The sequence below is a fragment of the Phoxinus phoxinus genome (assembly GCF_949152265.1).
Source record: "Phoxinus phoxinus genome assembly, chromosome: 8".
Classification (NCBI taxonomy): domain Eukaryota; kingdom Metazoa; phylum Chordata; class Actinopteri; order Cypriniformes; family Leuciscidae; genus Phoxinus; species Phoxinus phoxinus.
The window spans coordinates 10,923,376-10,945,114 of record NC_136883.1 but is presented as its reverse complement, the minus strand read 5'-3'; the positions used below and the strand labels follow the sequence as shown (position 1 = coordinate 10,945,114).

Genomic DNA, 21,739 nt, shown 5'->3' with positions numbered 1-21,739 from the left:
AAAATTGTGTTATTGTTTTTGGCAAGTTTACTGTTTAAATTAAAAAATGTATGAAAACTTGTGTGATATTCCTTTTTAAAATAAGTTTTAATAGATTTCATCATTATTATTATTTTACAGTACATTTTACTGTGCAATTTCTTTCATAATTTCTTTGAGTTTATACCGAACTTTTATTTTGACAGGTTGCCGTAAAGACATTACAGTTTCTGTGTGTGTATGATACGAATGAATGACGATAGTTTTATCAAATGAAATGGTGAAATTCTCATGAAGTGACTCTCATAGCAGCTCTGTGATGAGGTTCACATGTGTAGCTACAGCATGTCCTCATAGCTACAGTGAAGCGCTGACACAAGCACGCGCTTGCTTCAGTGTGTGTGTGTAGTAGAGCACACATTGAGCGCTCATTCCCAGAGACGCGTTGAACAACTGCAGTCTCTTTGAGTTTTCAATATTCACGCGATTTGATCTGTGTCCATTGCAAACACAGACGCGGTGAATTTATGAATGAAAGTGTGAAAGGTCTGTCACAAAACGAAGTTGTTACGTATCCTCACGCTTTTTTTAGTGGGTATACGGAAATACTTGGCATTTCCTAGTGGGTATACGGCGTATACCTGCGTATCACGTAGACTACACCACTGTGGTGTACCCAGATCTACCACGAGACCCCCTCCCCTCCTGGATAGCTGTTTTTGCTCATGCTGCCGACCCCCTATCTCTGCGAGAAGAGGCGCAAGCAGCTATGCTAGCCTTCTGCTCGTCCCTTCTGGAACCAGGGCCTGGTTGGGAACGGCTGGTGGGTACCACTGGCTCTTGGATGTTGTGAGAAATTTAACTCCATCGACTATCGAAGGCCATTGACTGTCGCTTAGCTTCCTGGTAACTGTTGACAACAGTATTGAAAGAGATCACTTACAGAGAGAACAACAAAGGGCCCAAGACCAAGCCTCGTGTTATTTAGATGCATTTATACTGTTTTGGGGATTATATGATTAGTGTGATTATATAACAAAACCTTTAGCACAAATAATCAGGAAATTAATTAGGCACTTTGTAACATTTCCTTTTATTGTAAAGGGCAAATATTCAAAAAGTATGAATCATGTCAGAGGACCAACAAGGAAGAGAGACGACTACAAAACATCTACGCAAGACTTTGGTAAGAACAATTTCTTATATATAAAAAAGAGAGTTATCAGAGGGGCTGATAAAACCAAAGCAAATAAAAATCCAACAAATTAACATATTTCAGTTAAATGGTATCTACATCTTACAATGGGGAACAAAATAATAACAGGTCAATGGGTCCTAGACAGCATTCATTTCAAACATGAAACATAGAAAATCCTGGAATGGCTGGTTATATGTGCTTTAGTTCAGGAAAATTACACACCAAAAATTAATCACTGGAGACAACAGTTCCATTACTTTGAATTGGCTTATAGCCATTATCATTACTCAATAATAGTATATTTTCCCCACAACAATTTTACAGTAATCTTGCAAAAGTAAGTACAGCTGGTTTGCATACATGGAAATACTTCTGGGCAGAGAACATGTTAAAATCAAACATATTGCCAGATCTAGGGCTTGATTTACAAAAGGGCTACTTTGTGGGAAATTGACTGGGTCTTGACATTTTTATTTATTTTATTTGTTTTGCCCAATGACTGATTGTTTAACTCCAGAGGTTACCTGTACTGTACATCATATAGGCTTTAATTTTTGAGTGCCCTTCCTTTCTTTCATAGTGCACAAATGTTTATACTGGAAGGAATTTGGCTGTGAAAAACAAAGATCTGCTTCCAACAACTCAACAATAAGTTAATGTTAATAATTTTTAGTGTTGCAATGTTTCCCCAAAATATTAAGACGCTGAAAACATACCTAAACTGTATGAATGTTATTGCATTAAAATCATGAACTATTTATTTTAAACATTGTACAAGCACACTTTTCAACATGTCTCTTTCAATTTAAACAATAGTAAACAATAGTCGTAATGTTCAAAATAAAGACATTATTTTGTATTTGCATACTTTCTGGTTGTCAAATGTTAGTGGTTATTTTTTGTTTTTTGTTTAGTGGAACAAGTTAAATTGAGGTACTACACTTGGTATACTTTGCTTTATTTCAAAAGTCAATAAAAAAGTTCAAATTGAAGTAAGCTCTAAGAAAAGGTCTAACAACATATTGAGGATGCCATTTGGTTTGATAATTTATCTTCCAGTGCAATAAAAAAATCATACGTTTTAAGTGAGTATCGAAATTATTTTTGGGCCACTGTATATTGAGGAGCCAAGTGGAGTAAAAAGCAAAAAATAATAGTTTTTAAAGATGTCAAAACAAACAGAATAGAAGTCTTTAGATGCAAGTAAAATCTCATCTCTTATGTATTTGATGAAAAAGTGTGTTTCTACAATTAGCTTGCATTTGAATAGACAATAAAAAGTACAATATTGGCAGCATCTAAAATGTAAATTATAGTTGTATGAACAACTTTATAGACACACTACAAATCCTTATTAATAAATATTTAAATCTTGGAATTAATCGTTAGATTGTGTATTTATGATCAATGAGACAACGTTTCCAAATGCATCAGTTGACTCTTTTACCTAATTTGAAACATTTAATGTTCTTTGTGACTTCTGGTGCCAACTTGTTTCAAAGGATTACATAATGTTAAACAAGACTTTTCACAACCTTAACATTATATTTATGTAATCATTACTTGTCATGGTCATTTTGTATTATACATTTCTCGGCCTGTTATGTTTCATATAATATTTGTACACTCTATAAAAGTAATTATGTTTAGGTCTGGTGGTAGGGTCAAGGGATCTAAAATATATAAAATTGTAAAAATATTTATAATTATGACATAAAAGATTTGTAAATATTTTACATTTATATAGCTGCAAATACATAATAATATTTACATTATTTAGATGTTGTCAATACAGTAGTTCCATATTGTAAGTTTCAGTATCTATCCAAATGTACAAAAAAAGTATGTTTTTGTACCTTTTGTTTAAAAAGAAAAAAAAACCTGCCCATTTACAGTCATTTTAACATTGAATTTCAAATCTCTTAAATACATTTTTTGCTTGCATGTAAATGTAGCTCTTCTTATTACTTTGATTACAGGTTGAATGGGAACGTGTGTGTGTGTGTGTGTGTGTGTGTGTGTGTGTGCGTGAATCATAGTATAAAATAATACTTTTTTTTTTTTAATTGCATGTCAGAACACATTAATTCCTTGGTCCTGCTAGTGAAAAAACAATTTTTAAAAGAACTTCAAAGCTTCTTAAAAGGGCCGCTACTCTTAAATATGAATGCATATTAATATATCTGAATTGTACAGTACATTGCAACTCTGAGCACCCTCCTTCTTGGTTTCTCATCTGTTTACAGGCTACACAAGGCCTGGATCACTATAAATTCTAAAACACAAAAGTGAAAATAACAGACTACCTGTTGCAGCTTTCCAACCCTGAACAGAGTGCATTAAATTACTGCAAGACATTGTCACAGTCTGTTCACCACAAGCCTATTCAGTACAGCCCTAGCAGGGGTGGACATTGCAGGCCCGTATCTCCTTTCGGTCATTACAGCTATTTAGTTGTGCATTTTTGAATCTCTTCTTGGCCGTCTTTAGCCTCTCCTGGATTCCCCCACCACACAGTTTGGTACAGTCAGTCCATCCAGACCACGGCTTAATTTTGCATCCTTTTGGAAGAAATCAGACCAGATACAAATGCTGTTAGTGCCATTAAGATCAGTTAGTCATCTGAAATTCTGTCCTGTGACATTGTCTGTAGTGGTGATGTTATGATGTTTTTGATGATTTGATGATTAGTAAAGGAGAGCTTTTACATCTGTAGTTGTGATGTTATTAAACATAATTTCTAACAGAGAACATTAGCACCTGCAGTGGTGATGTTGTGATGCTGATTTGCCGATAAGAGAGTAACTGCATTTGTAGTCTCACTTACAAATTTAATGACAATGTTATGACAAAGTTATGACAATTGTATTACTTCATAGTAATTGTAGTTATTAAGTAATTGTCCTCATAATTGTACTTTGTGTAAATTGCACTGTAGATTTAGTGCAATCTAGTGACATTTCATCCCACTGTTTACCTGTATATGGCTGGAATGACAATACACTCTATTTTTTTTTATTTTATCTAATCTTATCTAATGGGTTCACATGAATTACAGCAGTGTCCGTTTTGCCTTGTTTTTAAAGTATCAACTTTGAGGCACTCTCATTTGTGGACTTACAGAACTGAATTATTTTTCAAAAAATCTGTTTGTATTCCATAGAAGAAAGAAAGTAATATACATCTGGGATGGCATGAGATTGAATAAATTATGAGAGATTTTTCAGTATTCAGTGGAGTATCCCTTTAACAGAGATGACGTGCATGTTCACCTGCAAGCTCATCTGCGCTCTCTTCCCTTCCCTGTTTGTTCCTCCTCTTCTTACGGTCTTCTTTGCGTCTCTTCCTCTCGTCACTGTTTAAGCGTCCTTGATTACACTTCTTGATCTTGCATGTTTTTCTCTGTATGGTCTCAGGGCATGGATCTCCCCCAAACTGAGGCTCCAGAGTGATCATGCGCGTGCGGATCAAGTGACCTTTCCCGCAGGACTTACTGCACTCTGACCACTCAGACCACTCTGACATCACACAGTCCATCGCTAGAGAGAAAAAGACATTAAAAGAGACAATATTCAAGCACAGGGAGAACATTTTATGAAACATTTTATTATTTCAAAGGCGGTTTATCATTTTGGGTTTATTTATTTTTTTGTATATTTTGTTTATTAGTCACTACTGGCACACACACACACACAGACATATTTAAAAAACATTTGTTTAAAGTGTACCGAGTTTATGTCCTATGAAATGTGTAACCTTAATTACAATGAAAGTTTGCATTCATTGAGAGTGTGATATTGCATTATACAACAGTGACTACGTTTACATGCAGCCAATAACCCGTTCAAAACCGGAATATTAGCAATAACCCGGTGGCGCACGGCCATGTAAACACCGGCAAAAACCCGGATATGCTCATATCCCGGTTTTTAAAAACCGGGATGTTATACCTGGGGTGCCCCTTTTCTAACCCGAATATTTGGTCTTGTAAACGCGTTTCGGCATATCCCCATCAAAATGTGTGTTCTGCGCATGTTCTATTCGCAAGGAATCTTGGTCTTTTGAGTAGAGACGGCACATTAAAAAACCCCGCGTGCAGTATAGCGGAAGTAAACAAGTCGAGGTTAACATGGCGAGACGCAGCACAGCACCACACTTTTGGAGCGAGGAGGAGACCAATTTCTTTATATGTGTGGCACAGCTCCAGCTACATTTCCCATCTCTTGCTCAATTTCTCTCCTTCTATTAATAAAGACCATGAGGCACAGTAGTGTCAAGTGCTGCTGGTGGATCAGTACCAGCACCAAAGCGCAAACAAAGACTATCGCTATCTGCCCCAAACTATTCATTATCCGCCTGCTGCTGCTGCTGTTGTTGTTGTCTTTGGATACAGGAAGAAGAATCGGAAATGACGCATATTGCGTCTTAATGTTGACCGTACGTCCAGACGCTAACCGTGTGTCGCCGTTTACATCGGGATATTGGCGACTGATTACACATCCCATGTATACAGGAGTAACTCTCTCTGCTCAAGCATGTAAACGGGTTATCCCGAATGTTTCAGAAACCCGAATAGTGACCTTAACCCGACCATAACCCGTTTACATGCGTGAGCAGAGAGAGTTACTCCTGTATACATGGGATGTAAACGGGTTATCCCAAATGTTTCAGAAACCCAAATAGTGAACTTAACCCGACCATAACCCGAATTTTAACAGCTTGTAAACGTAGTCAGTGCAATAAAGAATAAGTTGACTGTGTAACTTAAGAATCTTCAGCCCTGTTCCTCGAGATACATCTTTTATCCAAATTTTATCCAATAAACATTATGGGTCGGTTTCCTGTTCAGGGTTTACATTAAGCCCGGACTAGACCTTAGTTATATTAGGACTTTTCAGTAGTTTTTACAAACATACCTTACAAAAAAACATTACTGGTGTGCATCTTGAGACAAAACAATGCAAATTATATATTTTAAGATATGTCAGTGCAAGCTGTTTTAAGTTAAGACAGCTCAAACATGCATTTTAGTCTGGGACTAGGCTTAATCCCCGTACGGGAAACCGGCCCTATCTGTCCTAATTAGTATCAGAGATTAGTATTGAGATTATGATTGTGCATCCCAAATCATAGCATGTTGAAATGAGTATAACAGATACTTGGATGCTCTGCTATTTTGGGTGTAATTCAGCCAAAGACCCAACCCTAGCGTTCTTCTTTCTAGTGCTTTGTGACGTATTTCCCCTGTGACAAAGCCCTAGACATATCATCCTCTAACTCCGAAACGTAGGCCACAATCTGAGCTGCAGATTTGTAATTTTTTTCAAAAATCAAGACTGAGAAACAGTCCGATCTTTGAGGCAACTTGAAGTTCAATTCTGGAAAACCCAAATCAAGGATTAAGATGGCCAGCCAAAGAAGTCTGGCATATGGGACCAGTCCTTTATATCCATGCCTGCCATGTCCAGTGCGGAGAAGCTGTAAATATATTATATGAGAGCGGTCTTCAGATCGTCATGCAGTCCTGGAAAGGTGGGAGTGTCTGATGAGCAACCGAGGTGGTAAGTAGGAGGAATTTCCCATCTAGTCTTGAGCGTTTTGTATTGAGGAGAACCCATGGCACAGTCAGCGGACTAGATAATCGCCACCCTTCAGTAAGCATCATGTTGCATACCCTGACTGTTGTTCTTCCAACACTGTTGAGCAACCTGGAGACTCTGCTTAGGGAACAAAGGGATCCTCCTTGGCATCATCCAAGTCTTCATTTGCCTCTCCCAAAGTGGTAATAGAAACAGGAACACCATCCAGTAGGACCTTTAAGAAAGGTTTTTGAAGCCAACCGATTTCCCAAGCTCGTCCACTCATCCTCTAAGCTCAGGCATGTTCAGCACTTAATGTGTGGACATGGGACTTCAGGGATTACCACGCAAGAGGTGTATTCCTATAGTGAGATGTTGACAAACATCAAAGTACTTAAAATTACTTGTGTGCTATTTTTTCCACATTTTGTTATGTTGCCTTCTGCTGAAATTCTTTAAATGTGTGTTGTTTTTTTTCACATAAATCGTATGTGACCCGTGCTGGCAAAATTAGTAATTTTCACATTCTCTATTAAAAACCTTAAAAATTATGTATGATTTGTTGGAATCAGACAAAATATAACTGAGCTACACCTATTTGAAGTCATTGGAGTCAGCAAAGTAAATTGAGAAAAATCTAGTTCAAGTTTTTTGAAGGTTCCAAAACAAAATCACCTAGCTACCATACCTTAAAATCCTGGTAATACCACCAAATTTGGCTCACACCAAGTCAAAATCCATATCTATAGGAAAAATATATATTCAGCTTTATTTTCCCCATGATACCAACAATTGTTTGATTTACATTGAGACAGACAGCCTTTATATTAAGACCTACTGTAATGCACAGAGAAAACTAGCAGACAAACTGCAATTTTTCATGGATTATTAAAACAAAGGAAATATTTTGGAAGTGTTATGGTTGTGGTGCTCAGAAATGCTCATGACTTGGGAGGACGTAGGAAAGAAGACTTTATTGCCATTTATACGCCGTCTGTGTATGAATGGGTGAATGTGAGGCAAAATGTAAAGCGCTTTGGTGGCCATTGGGTCTGTGAAAGCGCTATACTGTATAAATGCAGTCCATTTACCATTGATCAAAAACCACTCGAACACTGAGAAAACGCAGAAGAGGCACAACCAAACAAGAATTGACAGTAGCCGCGTTTCCATTACCCTTCAAATTGCGCAAATTGAAATTGCGAATTGAAAATACGCTCAATGGAAACACGTCAATTTCGCAAAAACTCTCGTTTATCGCAAACAAGTTTTTACGCTCGCATGAGGAGGTTTTTCAGCCAATTCGAAAAAGGAATATTTCGCAAAACTGCAATGGAAACAGTTTTTGCGCATTTACAGTCACCTGACTTAGAAGACGCGGTGTGTTTGGGGTCCGTCCGTGTACGCAAATAATAATAATTATCATCATTATTATAACATTTAGCCTACTAGGCTACATATTTAGATGACGCTTTTATCCAAAAAAGGAACAAAGCAATTCGTCAAATGTCATTCATAATACGGGTTAGACAATAATAATACAGAGCTGAGATTATCACAAATAAACACAATATTTTGACGCATATCTAAGGGTATGTGTGGAGTGTAGAGCGCGCACTATGGCACGGAGGCGCGGGCGTGAACACTTGCATTTTCCTATTAACAGTGAAACAACTTAATATAGCCTACTCTATAATTTCTGGTCATACAGAAAATAATAATACATTATTTGTAACTACTTTTATTTGTGTAAACAATAACAAGAAAATGTTGTGCTTTTGTAAAATAAAATAAAACAATCAGGCGCGTTTTCATGATCTCCGTGAACTGGAGCGCGAGAACTGAAACAAAATATAGCCTATGTAGGCTAAAGCTTGAAATGTCCACTTTAAAACGAACAAATTCGAATCGAAAGCTAATACATTTTGTTCTGATTAAGTAATCCGTATGAAAGGTGCATTTCTCTCTAAAGAGCATCTGCTTAACAGCGGAGATGGAGATGTTTTTAGCCGAGTTAGAAAACAATAGTTTAATAATATAAATGGCTCTTCTTATTCAGCACTGCGGGAAAATGTCAATTCCAGGTTCTAATTTGGCCTTAGAAAACCAGTAAAATCGACAAGTTTTCCATATTAATTTGTGAATATTTTACATGTTTAATAAAGGGGAAAAAAGTCATTAAACAAACATCTGAAAATTCGTCGATATTTACTTTTTTGCGCAGCAGTTGGTGTAGCCAGTTTAAATTAAAATTGTGGTGTTCAACTTTGCGTTTTAAAAAGACAACCGTTTATTTTTCGTTTTTCAATTACGGGTTTAAAAAGGAAAAAACGAATGGACACAAAAGTAGCCTACATGGATCGTTTGGAATAGGAGACAGAGTTCTTTATTAAATTCATAAAAGAAACAATAATTAGCCTATAGGAATACTGGATTCTAAACTTCAAAGAAATGCCACAATCAAAACCTCAGCGCAGAAATTAGGGTGAAACACCCAGAAACTCCTTATATTTCGTTTGGATAACACGTACGTCTCCCTCCAATAATAATAATAATGTCTAATGCGGTGGCTGTGAGATTATATAAACCAACGTCCGCTGCCGTGATTTTTAGAACGACTTTATCGCGAGAGAAAAAAGGACGTTTTAGTCGCATAACATCGGTTAATGGAAACGCCGTCATTTCGCAATAGTTTTGTATCGATATTTAGATAAAAGCGCAAAACATTTGCGCAAATCTGTAATGGAAACGCGGCTAATGACAGAGGGAGAACACAGGGTATATACAGGTGTAAAACAAATAACAGTAATGAGATAATTAACAAGACACAGCTGAACTAAATTAACTAATGAGGATGGTGATCATGGAGACAAGGGGTGCTTCTCAATATCCCTCCTCGTCTCCACTCTCCTCCGTCCTCCATCCTATGACCCAGAAACCGATCGAGGTCAGCCATCTTAAAGGACATCTCAATTCTCTAATTGTACCATGAGGAGGCGATGATCGAGGAGTGAGGAGGCTTCCAGAGGAGCTATGAGTGAGGATACACAGGTGTATCCTATGCGGAAGTGTTTTATTGACTAAATGTGACGGACATGTAAATTCTCCTCCCCCTTCACACCGGTACCCAATAATTTATGTTATATAATTTTATTGCAGTTTATATAAACCGCACATCTCACATATTTCAACAGGGTATCTTGCTTTATTATTATTTATTATGAATTTCTTAAATAACCAAACTTCAACAACATAAGGGCAGATCCTTTGAGCGCTGCTGATGACGCTGTGAAGTGACGCTCGAGTGATCAAGTATTCCAATATATAAAAAAACTTTCATTCGATTCCTCCGTCCTCATTTCCTTTCCTTGCAGCCTTTCCTCGCATCCTACAGGGGGTGGAGCTGAGACGCGAGGAAAGCAAACGAGGATGCACAAATAAAAATTGAGAAGCATCCAAGGAGTTGCGGAAAACTGAACACAATGAACACAGAAGGAAGTCCAGGAAAAACTGACATGTAACAGGAAGGTACACCTCTCCAAAAACTTACAAATAAAGATCATTCTCATTCTCATGACTCATTTTGCCAGCACGGGTCACATATTGACATAGGTATTTGGACCCCTTGCATGACACTTGAAATTTAACTCACTTTGACTGGAGTCCATCTATGGCAAATTCAGTTGGTTAGACATGATTTGGAAAGGCACCACACAACTGTCTGTATAAGGTATAAAAGCTAAAAAGAAAAATGCATATCAGAGCAAAACACAAACTAAGGGTGATTTTCTGAGGTCAATTTCTGCTGAAGATTCCCAAGAGCACAGTGTCCTCCATTATTCTTGAATGGAAGACGTTTGGAACAACCAGGACACTTAAGATTCTTAAAAGTCAAAAGACTCTTAAATGTTATTACATTTTGTTTAAAATTGAAAGGCACCCTCCACTTGTTCTCTCGCTCGATGCTGAACAAGCTTTTGACAGAGTTGAGTAGGACTTTCTCTTAATCACTCTTGGAAAATTTAACCTAGCGGATTTAAGTTGCTTTACTCTAATCCTAAAGCCACCACGGTTGCCAATGGTCTCAGTTCAACTTTGTTCCCCATAGGGAAAGGCACAAGGAAATTGCCTCCTTTCACCTTTGCTCTTCGCTCTAGTCATTGAACCCCTAGCAGAATTTATTAGACAGAGCAATACATTGAGCTCATGGATCCCAAGGAAGGGACATTTAGTGTACACATTATCAACAGCCAAGTCATTCTCTTCAATGGTTTGACCAATGTCCTTCTCCCAGACACAATTCTGTCCTGACAAGGCAGAGTTGCAAGTACTAGACAATATGTCATATGTCCTTGATATTGATGTCTTTAAGCATATTGGATTAGAATCTATGTTATAATCATTATCAACTGTCCTTTGTCTTTCTTTAGTTTTAAAAACACAGACATCCCAAGCATTTATCCTGCAATAAGCTTATTAACACATTGTTTCTGTTTTCTGTGTGTGTGTGTGTGTGTGTGTGTGTGTGTGTGTGTGTGTGTGTGTGTGTGTGTGTCTGTCTGTGTGTGTGTGTGTGTTTAATAGAGAAAGAATCATAACTCACGACACTCTGGCAGCATGCATTTCTCCATCTGTTCCAGCTCTTCACTGCATTCTCCCAACTCTGCAGGTGATTTGAGCATGCGATGACGTGCCCGTGAGCCTTTACCACAGGTCACACTGCAGTCACTCCAGTCCGACCACGGGGACAGTAAACACGGGATAGTATCTATACACACAATAAACACATTATCAGAACACTGAGGACTGTAGGCATGAGGGTATTTATTCTTTATAAAAAATTATGGGCATGCATTTGTGAGAATATGTATATTCTGTGTGAATATGCTTATGTTGGCATACATGTGAATATGTGTGTGAATATTGTAATGTGAAAGTGTATGTATGGTATGTTATATTAATATTCACATTAATGTATGCTATGTGTATTAATATATTAATATAGGTGTAAAGAAGTGTAATTTTTTGAGTTATGTATATGTTAAAGGTTTTTTTTGTATATGAAAATGTGTTAACTTTTTGCATTTTGTGTGAATATGTAGGTATGCATGTATGTGTATACAGTAATAATTCATGTCCATATACACATTCCCATTCATGCGTGGAAATCTGTTAATGTTCATGTGAATGTGTGTGAATATGCTAAACTGGGTGCACAAGGGTGTGCATATTTCATGTGGGCATGCATGTGAGTATTTGCACTTACGGCATTCTGGCATCATACACTTCTCTGCTTCTACCACCTCAGCCCCACAAATGGAGCCGTCAGAGGGGGGCATTTTCACCATCCGTTCCCGTCTTTTCATGCCAAGCCCACAGGTGGCACTGCATATATCCCATTCACCCCATTCAGTAACCAGGCAACTGCTTGGAGCTACACCAGTAGAAACATATACAATACATTCCATTGTCAGTAGGAGAAGAGGTTTTATCAACCCTTTTCTTTTGCTCAAAACTACTTTTGGCCTATTATTAAAATATACTGTAAGGGTTTGGCTTGTTAGTTTCAGACATTTAGGCCCCAAAATGCTAAATCGTCATACAGGTAAAACTAAGGTTTCAATAAGGTTATTATTGTAGGTGTTTTACCAGAAACTGTTTTTCATAATAAAATACTATTTTTCCCCTCTGTCAGTTACAGGGAGAAATTGAGTAATGGGAGTATCCAGGGAGGAATGGCCTTTATGGCCAGTCACATGGCCCTTATGACTGAGAATGGTTTATAAATTGCTGCACACATAAAGCAAAGACGACAACATTGGATCATTATTCCAGGGTTGAATGCAACAACCAGATGAAAAAGAATGTTGACAGAAAAGTCCTTTCAGACACAGTATATTAGACTTCATTCGATTGGTTGTTGTAGTGCATTGTTTTATGAAGTTGTTTGTTAGATATTTACAGGATTTGTCAGGACCTTTGAGAATTATAGCTATACTAAACATCTGTAATGTGTATCATATTAAAATGAATCTGGCTTTTGTGTCAACAGATAAAAAATACTCACAGCAGTGCTCATTTACAGTGCATGGCTCTGTCTCTTCAGTGGGAATGGTGCAAGGAAAGCCATCATCAGGAAACTGTTTTACATAGCGCTCCCTAGAGCGCACACCTGTGCCACATGACACACTGCATGGTGACCATGTGATCCATTCTGACATCATACACGTGGAAGAATCTGTAAAAGTTAAGGTTCACTTTGTTATTCATATCCTTATTCAACAATCTTTTCACATTTAACTAGAAAATCCAGTTACATTTAGTAAGTGTTAGCTGTTTTGGAACATGGTAGCTGGTTTAGCTGGTCTAGGCAAAATTGGGGCTTGGCGAAGCTTGTAGAACATCTTGCTCAAGAGCCCTACTAGAACAATCACATCATACTAACTTATGGTGGGCAAAATTATTTTTTGATTTATTCATGCTCTAGTTACTATGATCTAAAATACAGATACCACCTTCAATATTTTTAGCATGAGGACTTTTTAACTTTTTTCTTAAACCAATTTAGACTTTCTAAACTATATTACATTTTCTAATTTACATTAATTAACAATGCTCACTCTACTCTGAAGCTTAATCAAGAACTTAAATAATTGCTAATATGACTTAATCAGCTATAGTTAGATTGGCAAGATGGAAAGTCTATGGTGCAAAGCCTGGACTTCCCTCTTCTCTCAAATTACTGGCATTTGTTCTGCTTGATTAAACATGGCTAATTGAATCATTAATAAAACCATGAGTAAACAGGGTACCCTGGAAATCACCTATATATCATCTCCATTGGATGATAATCAATTGATAATGGATGTTAACACCTCATTAAACTCCAAGGAAAAACCCACCCACCTGTCCACCCACTAATGTGTGGGTTGCATAGACGGCAGGGCTGTTTTTTGTAAGTGTTAGTAAAGAGTCATCTAAATTCCTATCTGTCTATCTATCTATCTATCTATCTATCTATCTATCTATCTATCTATCTATCTATCTATCTATCTATCTATCTATCTATCTGTCTGTCTGTCTGTCTAATATTAATTTATTACTATATTAATTTGTTTGTTTATTGCTTAATTTCTCAAGCTTTACAAAAAAAACAGCTCCCAACATGCACCAATATTTTCATTCTGTGCCTTAACATTTTGTTTTACTAGTACAAATGAGCTATGCTTTTTTAATCGATTTCCACTCTAGTAGTAAAATCTATGAAGAAGTCACTTTGACCTTTCAATATCTCTTAGTGGAAATCCTCATGGCATGAGATCGATAACTCCTGTCTGCCTCGCTGTGACTGCTGCTGCTGAGAGTTTGTTTGTGGCTATAAGCTTTGTCTAAGCCTCGTATTAGCTTCATATTCCTTTCTGTTTTGAACCATTATTTACTATCATTTCTAGTTGTTTATACTACTAAATACAGCTTACCCAACATCACACATTAACCTGACATCGCTAGCTTCCGTTACTATTAGCACAACACGCTAGTAATTCGACAGCCTGTTAACGCGGCACCCGTGCGCTCAGTTATTTATTTATTTATTTTTCTCTCGTGCGCCCGCACCTTTGAATTCATGTCTGTAATATAGGATTTATATGTGATGAATGCAGGGAGACAGTCAGGCTGATGGAGAAGATTTCAGAACTAGAGACACGCATCCAAACTTTAATTGAGGATAGTAAGAGTGCAAGAGCTTTAGATACTATTTTGGATGCGCATAGTCTAGTGAACCCTTTACACGATTCGCTTCCGGCTGAATTAGAGCCCGTGCAGCAGGGCAAATGGGTGATGGAGAGACGCTGTAGTCGCGGATAAAAAAAAATGCTCTTCCGTTTTCGATTTGCCAACCTCAGTGAAACACCCACTGATATTTCTGTTGAATGTGCCCTAGTTATTGGTGATTATATTACACGGAACGTGAAAATAGAGACACCAGCCACCATAGTCACATGTTTGCCGGGAGCCGGCTAATGCTAATCGTTAATTCTCTAAGATTATTATTCACGTAGGCACTAATAATGTTCGACTCCGCCAGTCGGAGATCACCAAAATGAACATTATATAATATCATAATATAATATCAGGGACAAAATTATAACTATGCAACCGTCTACTACAGTATTGCATCAGGGAGTGTATTGTAGTCTCCCTGAGGAAATTTTTTATTCATTTATTGCTATAGGAGAGGAAGAGTTTTGCAAACTCGTTAATGCATCTATATCGACAACATGTATGTTAGACCCTATACCGACTAAGCTACTGAAAGAGCTGATTCCATATGTCATAGATTCTCTTCTTAATATCATTAATTTGTCTTTGTCTCTAGGATACGTACCAAAAGCCTTTAAGCTGGCTATGATTAAACCGCTTGTTAAAAAAACGCAACTTGATCATACAAAATGAGTCACTTACAGGCCGATCTCGAATCTGCCTTTTCTGTCAAAGATACTAGAAAAAGCAGTATCCTCACAACGGTGTTCCTTTCTAGAAAGAAATGATATCTGCAAGGATTTTCAGTCCGGATTTAGACCGTACCATAGTACCGAGACAGCTCTCATTAGAGTCACAAATGATTTGCTCTTATCATCCGAACGTGGTTGTAGCTCTCTATAAGTGTTACTCGATCTTAGTGCTGCATTTTACACTATTGACCACAACATTCTCTTAAATAGACTCTAACATTATGATGACATTAGTGGAATTGCAGTAGCATTGCACTAGCATGTGCACTAGCACAGTCTGGTTTGGCAGTCTTTATTGACACACTTTCCCGGAAGAAATTACAGCATATAATCAACAGAGCATCCAAAGTCATTGGTTCACCCCTACCATCCCTTGAATCACTCTACCACAAACGGACACTAGGCAGAGCTCACAAGATAATTTCTGATATCTCCTACCCTGCACACTACGCCTTCCATTTACTGCCCTCTGGGAAGCGTTACAGGACAATTGCTTCCAGAACAACTCGCTTCAAAAACAGTTTCATCCCAATGGCAATAAACATTCTGAACTCTGAACTAGGGCTGGGCGATAAAACGATAACGATAATTATCGCGATATCATTTTTCTCTATAAAACGATATCAAGAGTTCGATAAATGTTCGATAATATTTATGCGCCAAAACCGGAACGAAACTCATTTGAACCGTTTATCCGCTCGGCTCAAAGTCCAAACGGCAGCGCAAGCTCACTAGAGCAGACGCGTTTACTCTGATCCATCTCGGTCACGAGATCCAGTGAGAAGCGCTTGAGTTCAGCGAAGAACACAAATGTCTCAGTGATTTAAACTTGTTTAAAGGCAGATGAAGCGGCGCTGACGAACAGGAGAAACACTGTGAGCAACGATACAGTCAGAAGGCTTTTCCGTCTACACGTTCCCATCATTCACACGTTAGCCTAGTAATATTAACTGCACAATGAAATGTGGGATATACATATTTAATTGTATTATATTATTAATGTAGACAATGTATTAAAGGACTAATAGAATATTATCAAAGTATTTAATAATGTATTTAGGCTACTGTTTTTCACATAAATACCATAGAAATCATAAAGTTACATTTTGCCATGATAGTGAGGTGCTATAGGCTATGCCTGGTTTTATCTGTGGTTATCATGATCTAAATGCATGATACTGACCAATGGTTAATTTTAATAAAACTCAAACAGTCAGAATATTACATTTTACCAAATAAAAATGAGGTTGTTACTTTTTTTTTTAAACATATGTTACTGTTTTTGTTAATGAACATAGTTTTAATCTGCATCCTAACTGAAGCTAATACTACTGTAAACTCACTGTCAAATATGCGTTTCAAGACAAAACAATATTAATATTGCAGCCTGCACTGCAAACTGTGAAGATCCGTGCCATCAAAGTCAGGGAACACAAACCTGTTTCACGATATCCCCATTAGCACATGCAGAAACTAAAAAAAATTTTTTTTCCAATAAAGATATTTATTTTGTTAAGGGAAAATGACAAATGTTTGAATGTTCTACCTCAGATTTGTGATTGTTCACCTGTTTGGCAAGTGTTTGTCATGATATGTTCTGACAATAAAGAGTTTAAAACCACAATTAACGCTCTGGTTTCTACAACTTTCACTTAGGAGCAAAAATCTGCCTTTAAACTTGAAAGAAATAAAGATTTGACATTTATCGTGATAATTATCGATATCGACTGATATTAAAAAAATGATCGTGATAATTTTTTTGGGCCATATCGCCCAGCCCTACTCTGAACGCTGAGGATTGTGGATTAGGGATGACCCCTTATGTATTTATTAATGTGTTTGTCTGTATTGTATCTTATGTTTAATGTTTGGTGTTTAATGTAATGCTGGAACCTGTACCAAAGAGCTGTACTGAAAACAAATTCCACCAGCTTGGCTGTGTGGTCATTAAATTCAAATTAAATTCGATTGTTTAAATCATACTTATCTGACCGTTATCAGTTTGTAGCAGTAAATGAAGAGATGTCTTATCGATAACAAGTTCAGTATGGAGTACCACAAGGCTCAGTACTAGGACCGCTGCTGTTCAGTCTGTACATGCTACCATTAGGAGATATCTTTAGGAAACATGGAATTAGCTTTCACTGTTATGCTGACGATACTCAGCTGTATATTTCTACAAAACCAACCAATTCACAAAATTAACGGAATGCATAGCTGATATAAAAAAACTGAATGACTAGTAATTTCCTACTACTAAATTCTGAAAAAAAAACTGATTATAATTATTGGACAAAAAACTTCCACACGTAATAACCGAGAGAATGATGTTGTCTTAGCGGCCTCTAATTTAATTACTAATGATCCTTGCAACGGAAGTGAATCAATCAAAACTAACTTTAGCTGGAAAATATATTTATTCAAGAACCGCTATAAAGCCAAAATAATCTCTGTTACCTTAAATTATCCGTTTATTACTGTAAATCTGCTTTGAAACAATATACATTGTTAAAAGCGCTATATAAATGAAGATGACTTGACTTGATTTGACTTGCAAGTCTTAATACACAGATCCGATCTTTTGGCCCAACTGTTTACAATCACTTTAGACACAACTGGTATCCGATATATTTCCGATTGTCATTGATTACTTTACTATGCACATGGTAGACTCTATATATAAAATTATTTATATAATTCATGTAGGATGGCCAAGATTATTTGCCAGCATGTCCATTGCCAGCATGGACAACCGCTATCATGGCGCAAAATCTGACTGATATAGACCGGAAAATATTGGTAATTTTTGTTTGTTATTTTAAATATAGCTTTTTAATGCAATACTGTAAAGTAGCTTGTATTAACTTTACACCAATACAATTGATGATATCATGCGGAGTGCCCAAGCATATAAATAGGGTGCCTGCAAACATGTCATCAGATTCAAATTGTATGAAGGAAGACACGCAGACATGCCCGAATCATGGCAACGTGATGCAGGGTCTCAGTCTCTTCTCAGGGAACCGAGTTACATACGTAACCTAAAAATGTTCCCTTTTGAAAGGAACTCAACGCTGCATCATTTGCTTGTGCTATGGGGGCATTAATACCCACTACGCCATGCTGACCAATGCCAGTCCGTGTGATAAGAGAGCCTTACTACACAAGCACAACCCATAGGGCCTAGGCATTGAAGGGCTCAACAGGCCCTGACCCGGAGCAACCTAACCCTCTATGGCACGATGTTGCCCTCACGCAACAAACTACCTTTTTGGACCTCACACCGCCCCTTTAATTTAAAAAATATATATACTGTATAATATCACCTGACATGTCTGTTTAATTAAATGAGGGGCTGAAGTGGGTGTGACCTTTTGTTTTTGGGGTGGAGCAGTCCTTTCAGGATGCAAAGCCACATGGGACACAGTGCCACCAATTGGTAAGATAAATATAACTTTTTAACACATTTAAGTTATGCACGTGCATCAGTATGTAAATAAGTATGTTTGATTGTTTACAGATTTATTTTGTTTTATTTATATACTAAAACTGTTTTTTGTTTGTTGCCTCAGGGAAACATGTGCAGTTAGGCCACTTTTGTTCAGGCAATATCATTGGGTTAGAACCATATGGTGCATTCAAGTCCTCCTGGGAAGTTTGTTTTACAAATCAGGAAAACTCAAAGAATGTACAATATGTGTGTGATTTATGTTTTGTTATTATTAGTATTAGTATGCTACCACAGAGAATGATGGGAAATGTAGTTTGGTCACTCAAGCTCATAAACTCGCTAAATGAGTAGTGTTTTCTGACAAACTTTATCTCTCTTTTTCATTAACACAACACATAATGCATACAAACTACATTGTACTGTCGCCATTCAGAAATAAAGGTATCATGATTGAAAACAAATTGCTTCCGCCATTGCTTCCAACTAGTAATTATGACTTTGTTATGGCGTTCATGTGCATTCAACTCGTAAATACAATCTTTCTGACATGACAAACGCACCAGTGGTCAATATTTTTGCTATCTACTGATACTTGCAGGAAATGGACACAATAATATTTTATGGGCGGAAGGAACATGGTCGAGCAGTTGGGGTCATTCTTCTGAGAGTGAGGAAAGTGAGCTTGAAGAGAGTCCTCTCCTTCTAATCCTGTCGAGGAACTCGTTCCCGGCGAAGGACCAGAAGGCTTAGGAGGAGCCTTGACCCGGCCCTTAAAGGCAGCCACCTGTGTTCTCACAACCCTGAACTTGTCCACCAGCATCTCAACGCCAATTCTGAAAAGTCCAGAAGGCAAGACCCTGATGCTCAACAGGTTAAGCCACAAATGCCTCTCCATCACCACCATAGCTGCCATGGATCGGCCAATTGAACAGGCCACCTGTTTAGTGGCACGGAGGGATGGGTCTGTGGCTATGAGCAGTTTAGCGACTGCCACGGGATATAGACTCTCACCCTGGTTGTGGTCATTGAGTATGTCAGACTGGTATGCCTGCAGCACTGCCATGGTGTGAAGGGCACCATCACTCTGACATGCCACCGTATACGACTTGCCAACCAGCCTTGGATGGCAGAACGGGAGTCTTCAGTGACAAGAATGTCCCCGGGGAGCGATAGCTTGCCAAATTCTCTTCAACCCAAGGCATTTATCCGAAACCCTGCTAACACATCACCTCGATTATTGTGTAACTGCAATTCGAAGGGGCTATGCAAGCAGAGTAAGGGTGCTTCCATGAACCTGCCATCTCAGTGTGCAGGTCCAGAAGAAAGGGAAGGCTCACCAGAGCTGGAGAATTATGACCTATATCTCTCATCTGATCGGGCATGGGCAATCATACGCTTTAATAGCTCATTGTATGTGAGGATTTTTTAGTAGGGGTTGTATCAGATTCAGTTGTGATGTCTGATACTGACTAATGACTCCCTGAAACTGAAGAAAAAAAACTTACTATAACAAGACTACCTATAGACTTTCTAAAACTGCTGAAGCGTGTGATCAATGCAGTTGAAGTTTGGTACACATGCTCATGTTCTTCTTCACTCATACAGATCAATAAACATGGTCACCAGCAGCCAACCAATTTTTAGCATCATCTCAATGAAGAGATGTGAGAGATGTAATACTAATGTTCTACTGTACTATTTCTCTTAGCTGTTTCATCAAAACATAACTTCAGTATCAGTGAAGATTCAAGACTGTCAATTATGTCGAACTCAAACCTTTTTTCTTTAAATATTATTATTAGTCTATGGCTCATGGTGAAAGATGCTGAATAACTAGCAATACACGTGCAAGGACACCAATCTGATGTACATTGACCAACATAAAAAAAATAACTTGTCAAGTGAAATTAGGGTACATTTACACATCAACAATGTTCTAAAAACAAAAAAGTTATTCCTTTGTGTTATTCACGTACAGACGACAACATTGTCAAAATTATACCAATTCACACGTATTTGCGAAAATTACTTCAACTCTGTATTATGGCCAGTAGTTGGCCAGTATTCAGGCCAGTAGTTGGCCATGTCACTTTGTAAAGAAACACAATGAGCTTATAGACTGAACGTGTAATACGCATGGCGTTGATGTCACCGTTTTCAGAAATTTGCATTTTTGTAGTGCATTTTTACACAGTGTAGGATTATCCTTGAACAGGACATTTAATGAACACAACACCGCATTCCACAGTTCAGAGAAATTCCCCATCGAACCATTATTAAGTCATAAAACGCATTCATGGTGCCGAGATGGCTACAGGAGACATACATGATGCTATACATTCAAGAACCAGTAGAACGGGGCGTAGGACCCAGCCAATACAATATCTGATTGGCTGACACAATCGGAAGGATGGGTCGGATGGACGCGCTTATAACCCAATGACAAGCAGCTCTGCATTGCTTTTTGCCTTGCTTTTGCAGTGACTTTTGCTCTTGCTTTGATTCGTGCAGACTTTTCCATCGTCCAGCTTGCACGTTTACATGCTCTTCAAACCACCAAGACCTCACTCAAATCTCATCGACTCTTACATATGAGCCTTCGTTGAACTTTGTCAAAGAAAACCCTCTCAGAGTCTTGGCGACAGCAGCTCATCCAGACTCCATTGCATAGCAACCCACAATCCAGGAAACCCTCACACGAAGCGCCACCTGGCAAAGCCAACCAACCATTCACCATCGAGTGCTGACTCTTGATTGCTGCCAGCCAATCAGCGCCGAAAAGAATCCCTCCAGCAACTTCGTCACTGAAGGGAACGCACGCACTCACAGGAGCATCCAAACGTAAATACACAACCTCTTAATTCTTGCTGAACTGGTGGAGAATTATTAAGCAAACAAACTAAGGTTGAATTGCTAGTATATTGATTCTCTCAGGTTGCATCCAATAGTGTCTAACGCTAGACAATAAGACTCCAATCATACTCTGTTAATAACATCACCTTTTGATTATCGATCTGTC

At 37.9% G+C, this 21,739-nt stretch overlaps 1 protein-coding gene across 1 annotated transcript in view; it reads right to left on the bottom strand.

Moving 5' to 3' along the window:
* Nucleotides 1–1,051: 1,051 nt before the first annotated feature.
* The window catches only part of spon1a (spondin 1a), a 253,304-nt gene continuing 232,616 nt past the window's right edge, over nucleotides 1,052–21,739 (bottom strand). The window contains exons 12-16 of the mRNA XM_079620224.1: nucleotides 12,824–12,994; nucleotides 12,023–12,190; nucleotides 11,360–11,524; nucleotides 4,450–4,716; nucleotides 1,052–3,738 (exon numbers count right to left, since the gene is read on the bottom strand). Of these exons, the coding sequence (XP_079476350.1) occupies nucleotides 3,575–3,738; nucleotides 4,450–4,716; nucleotides 11,360–11,524; nucleotides 12,023–12,190; nucleotides 12,824–12,994 (935 nt within the window). The 3' untranslated portion in view covers nucleotides 1,052–3,574. The remainder of the gene's footprint in view (nucleotides 3,739–4,449; nucleotides 4,717–11,359; nucleotides 11,525–12,022; nucleotides 12,191–12,823; nucleotides 12,995–21,739) is intronic.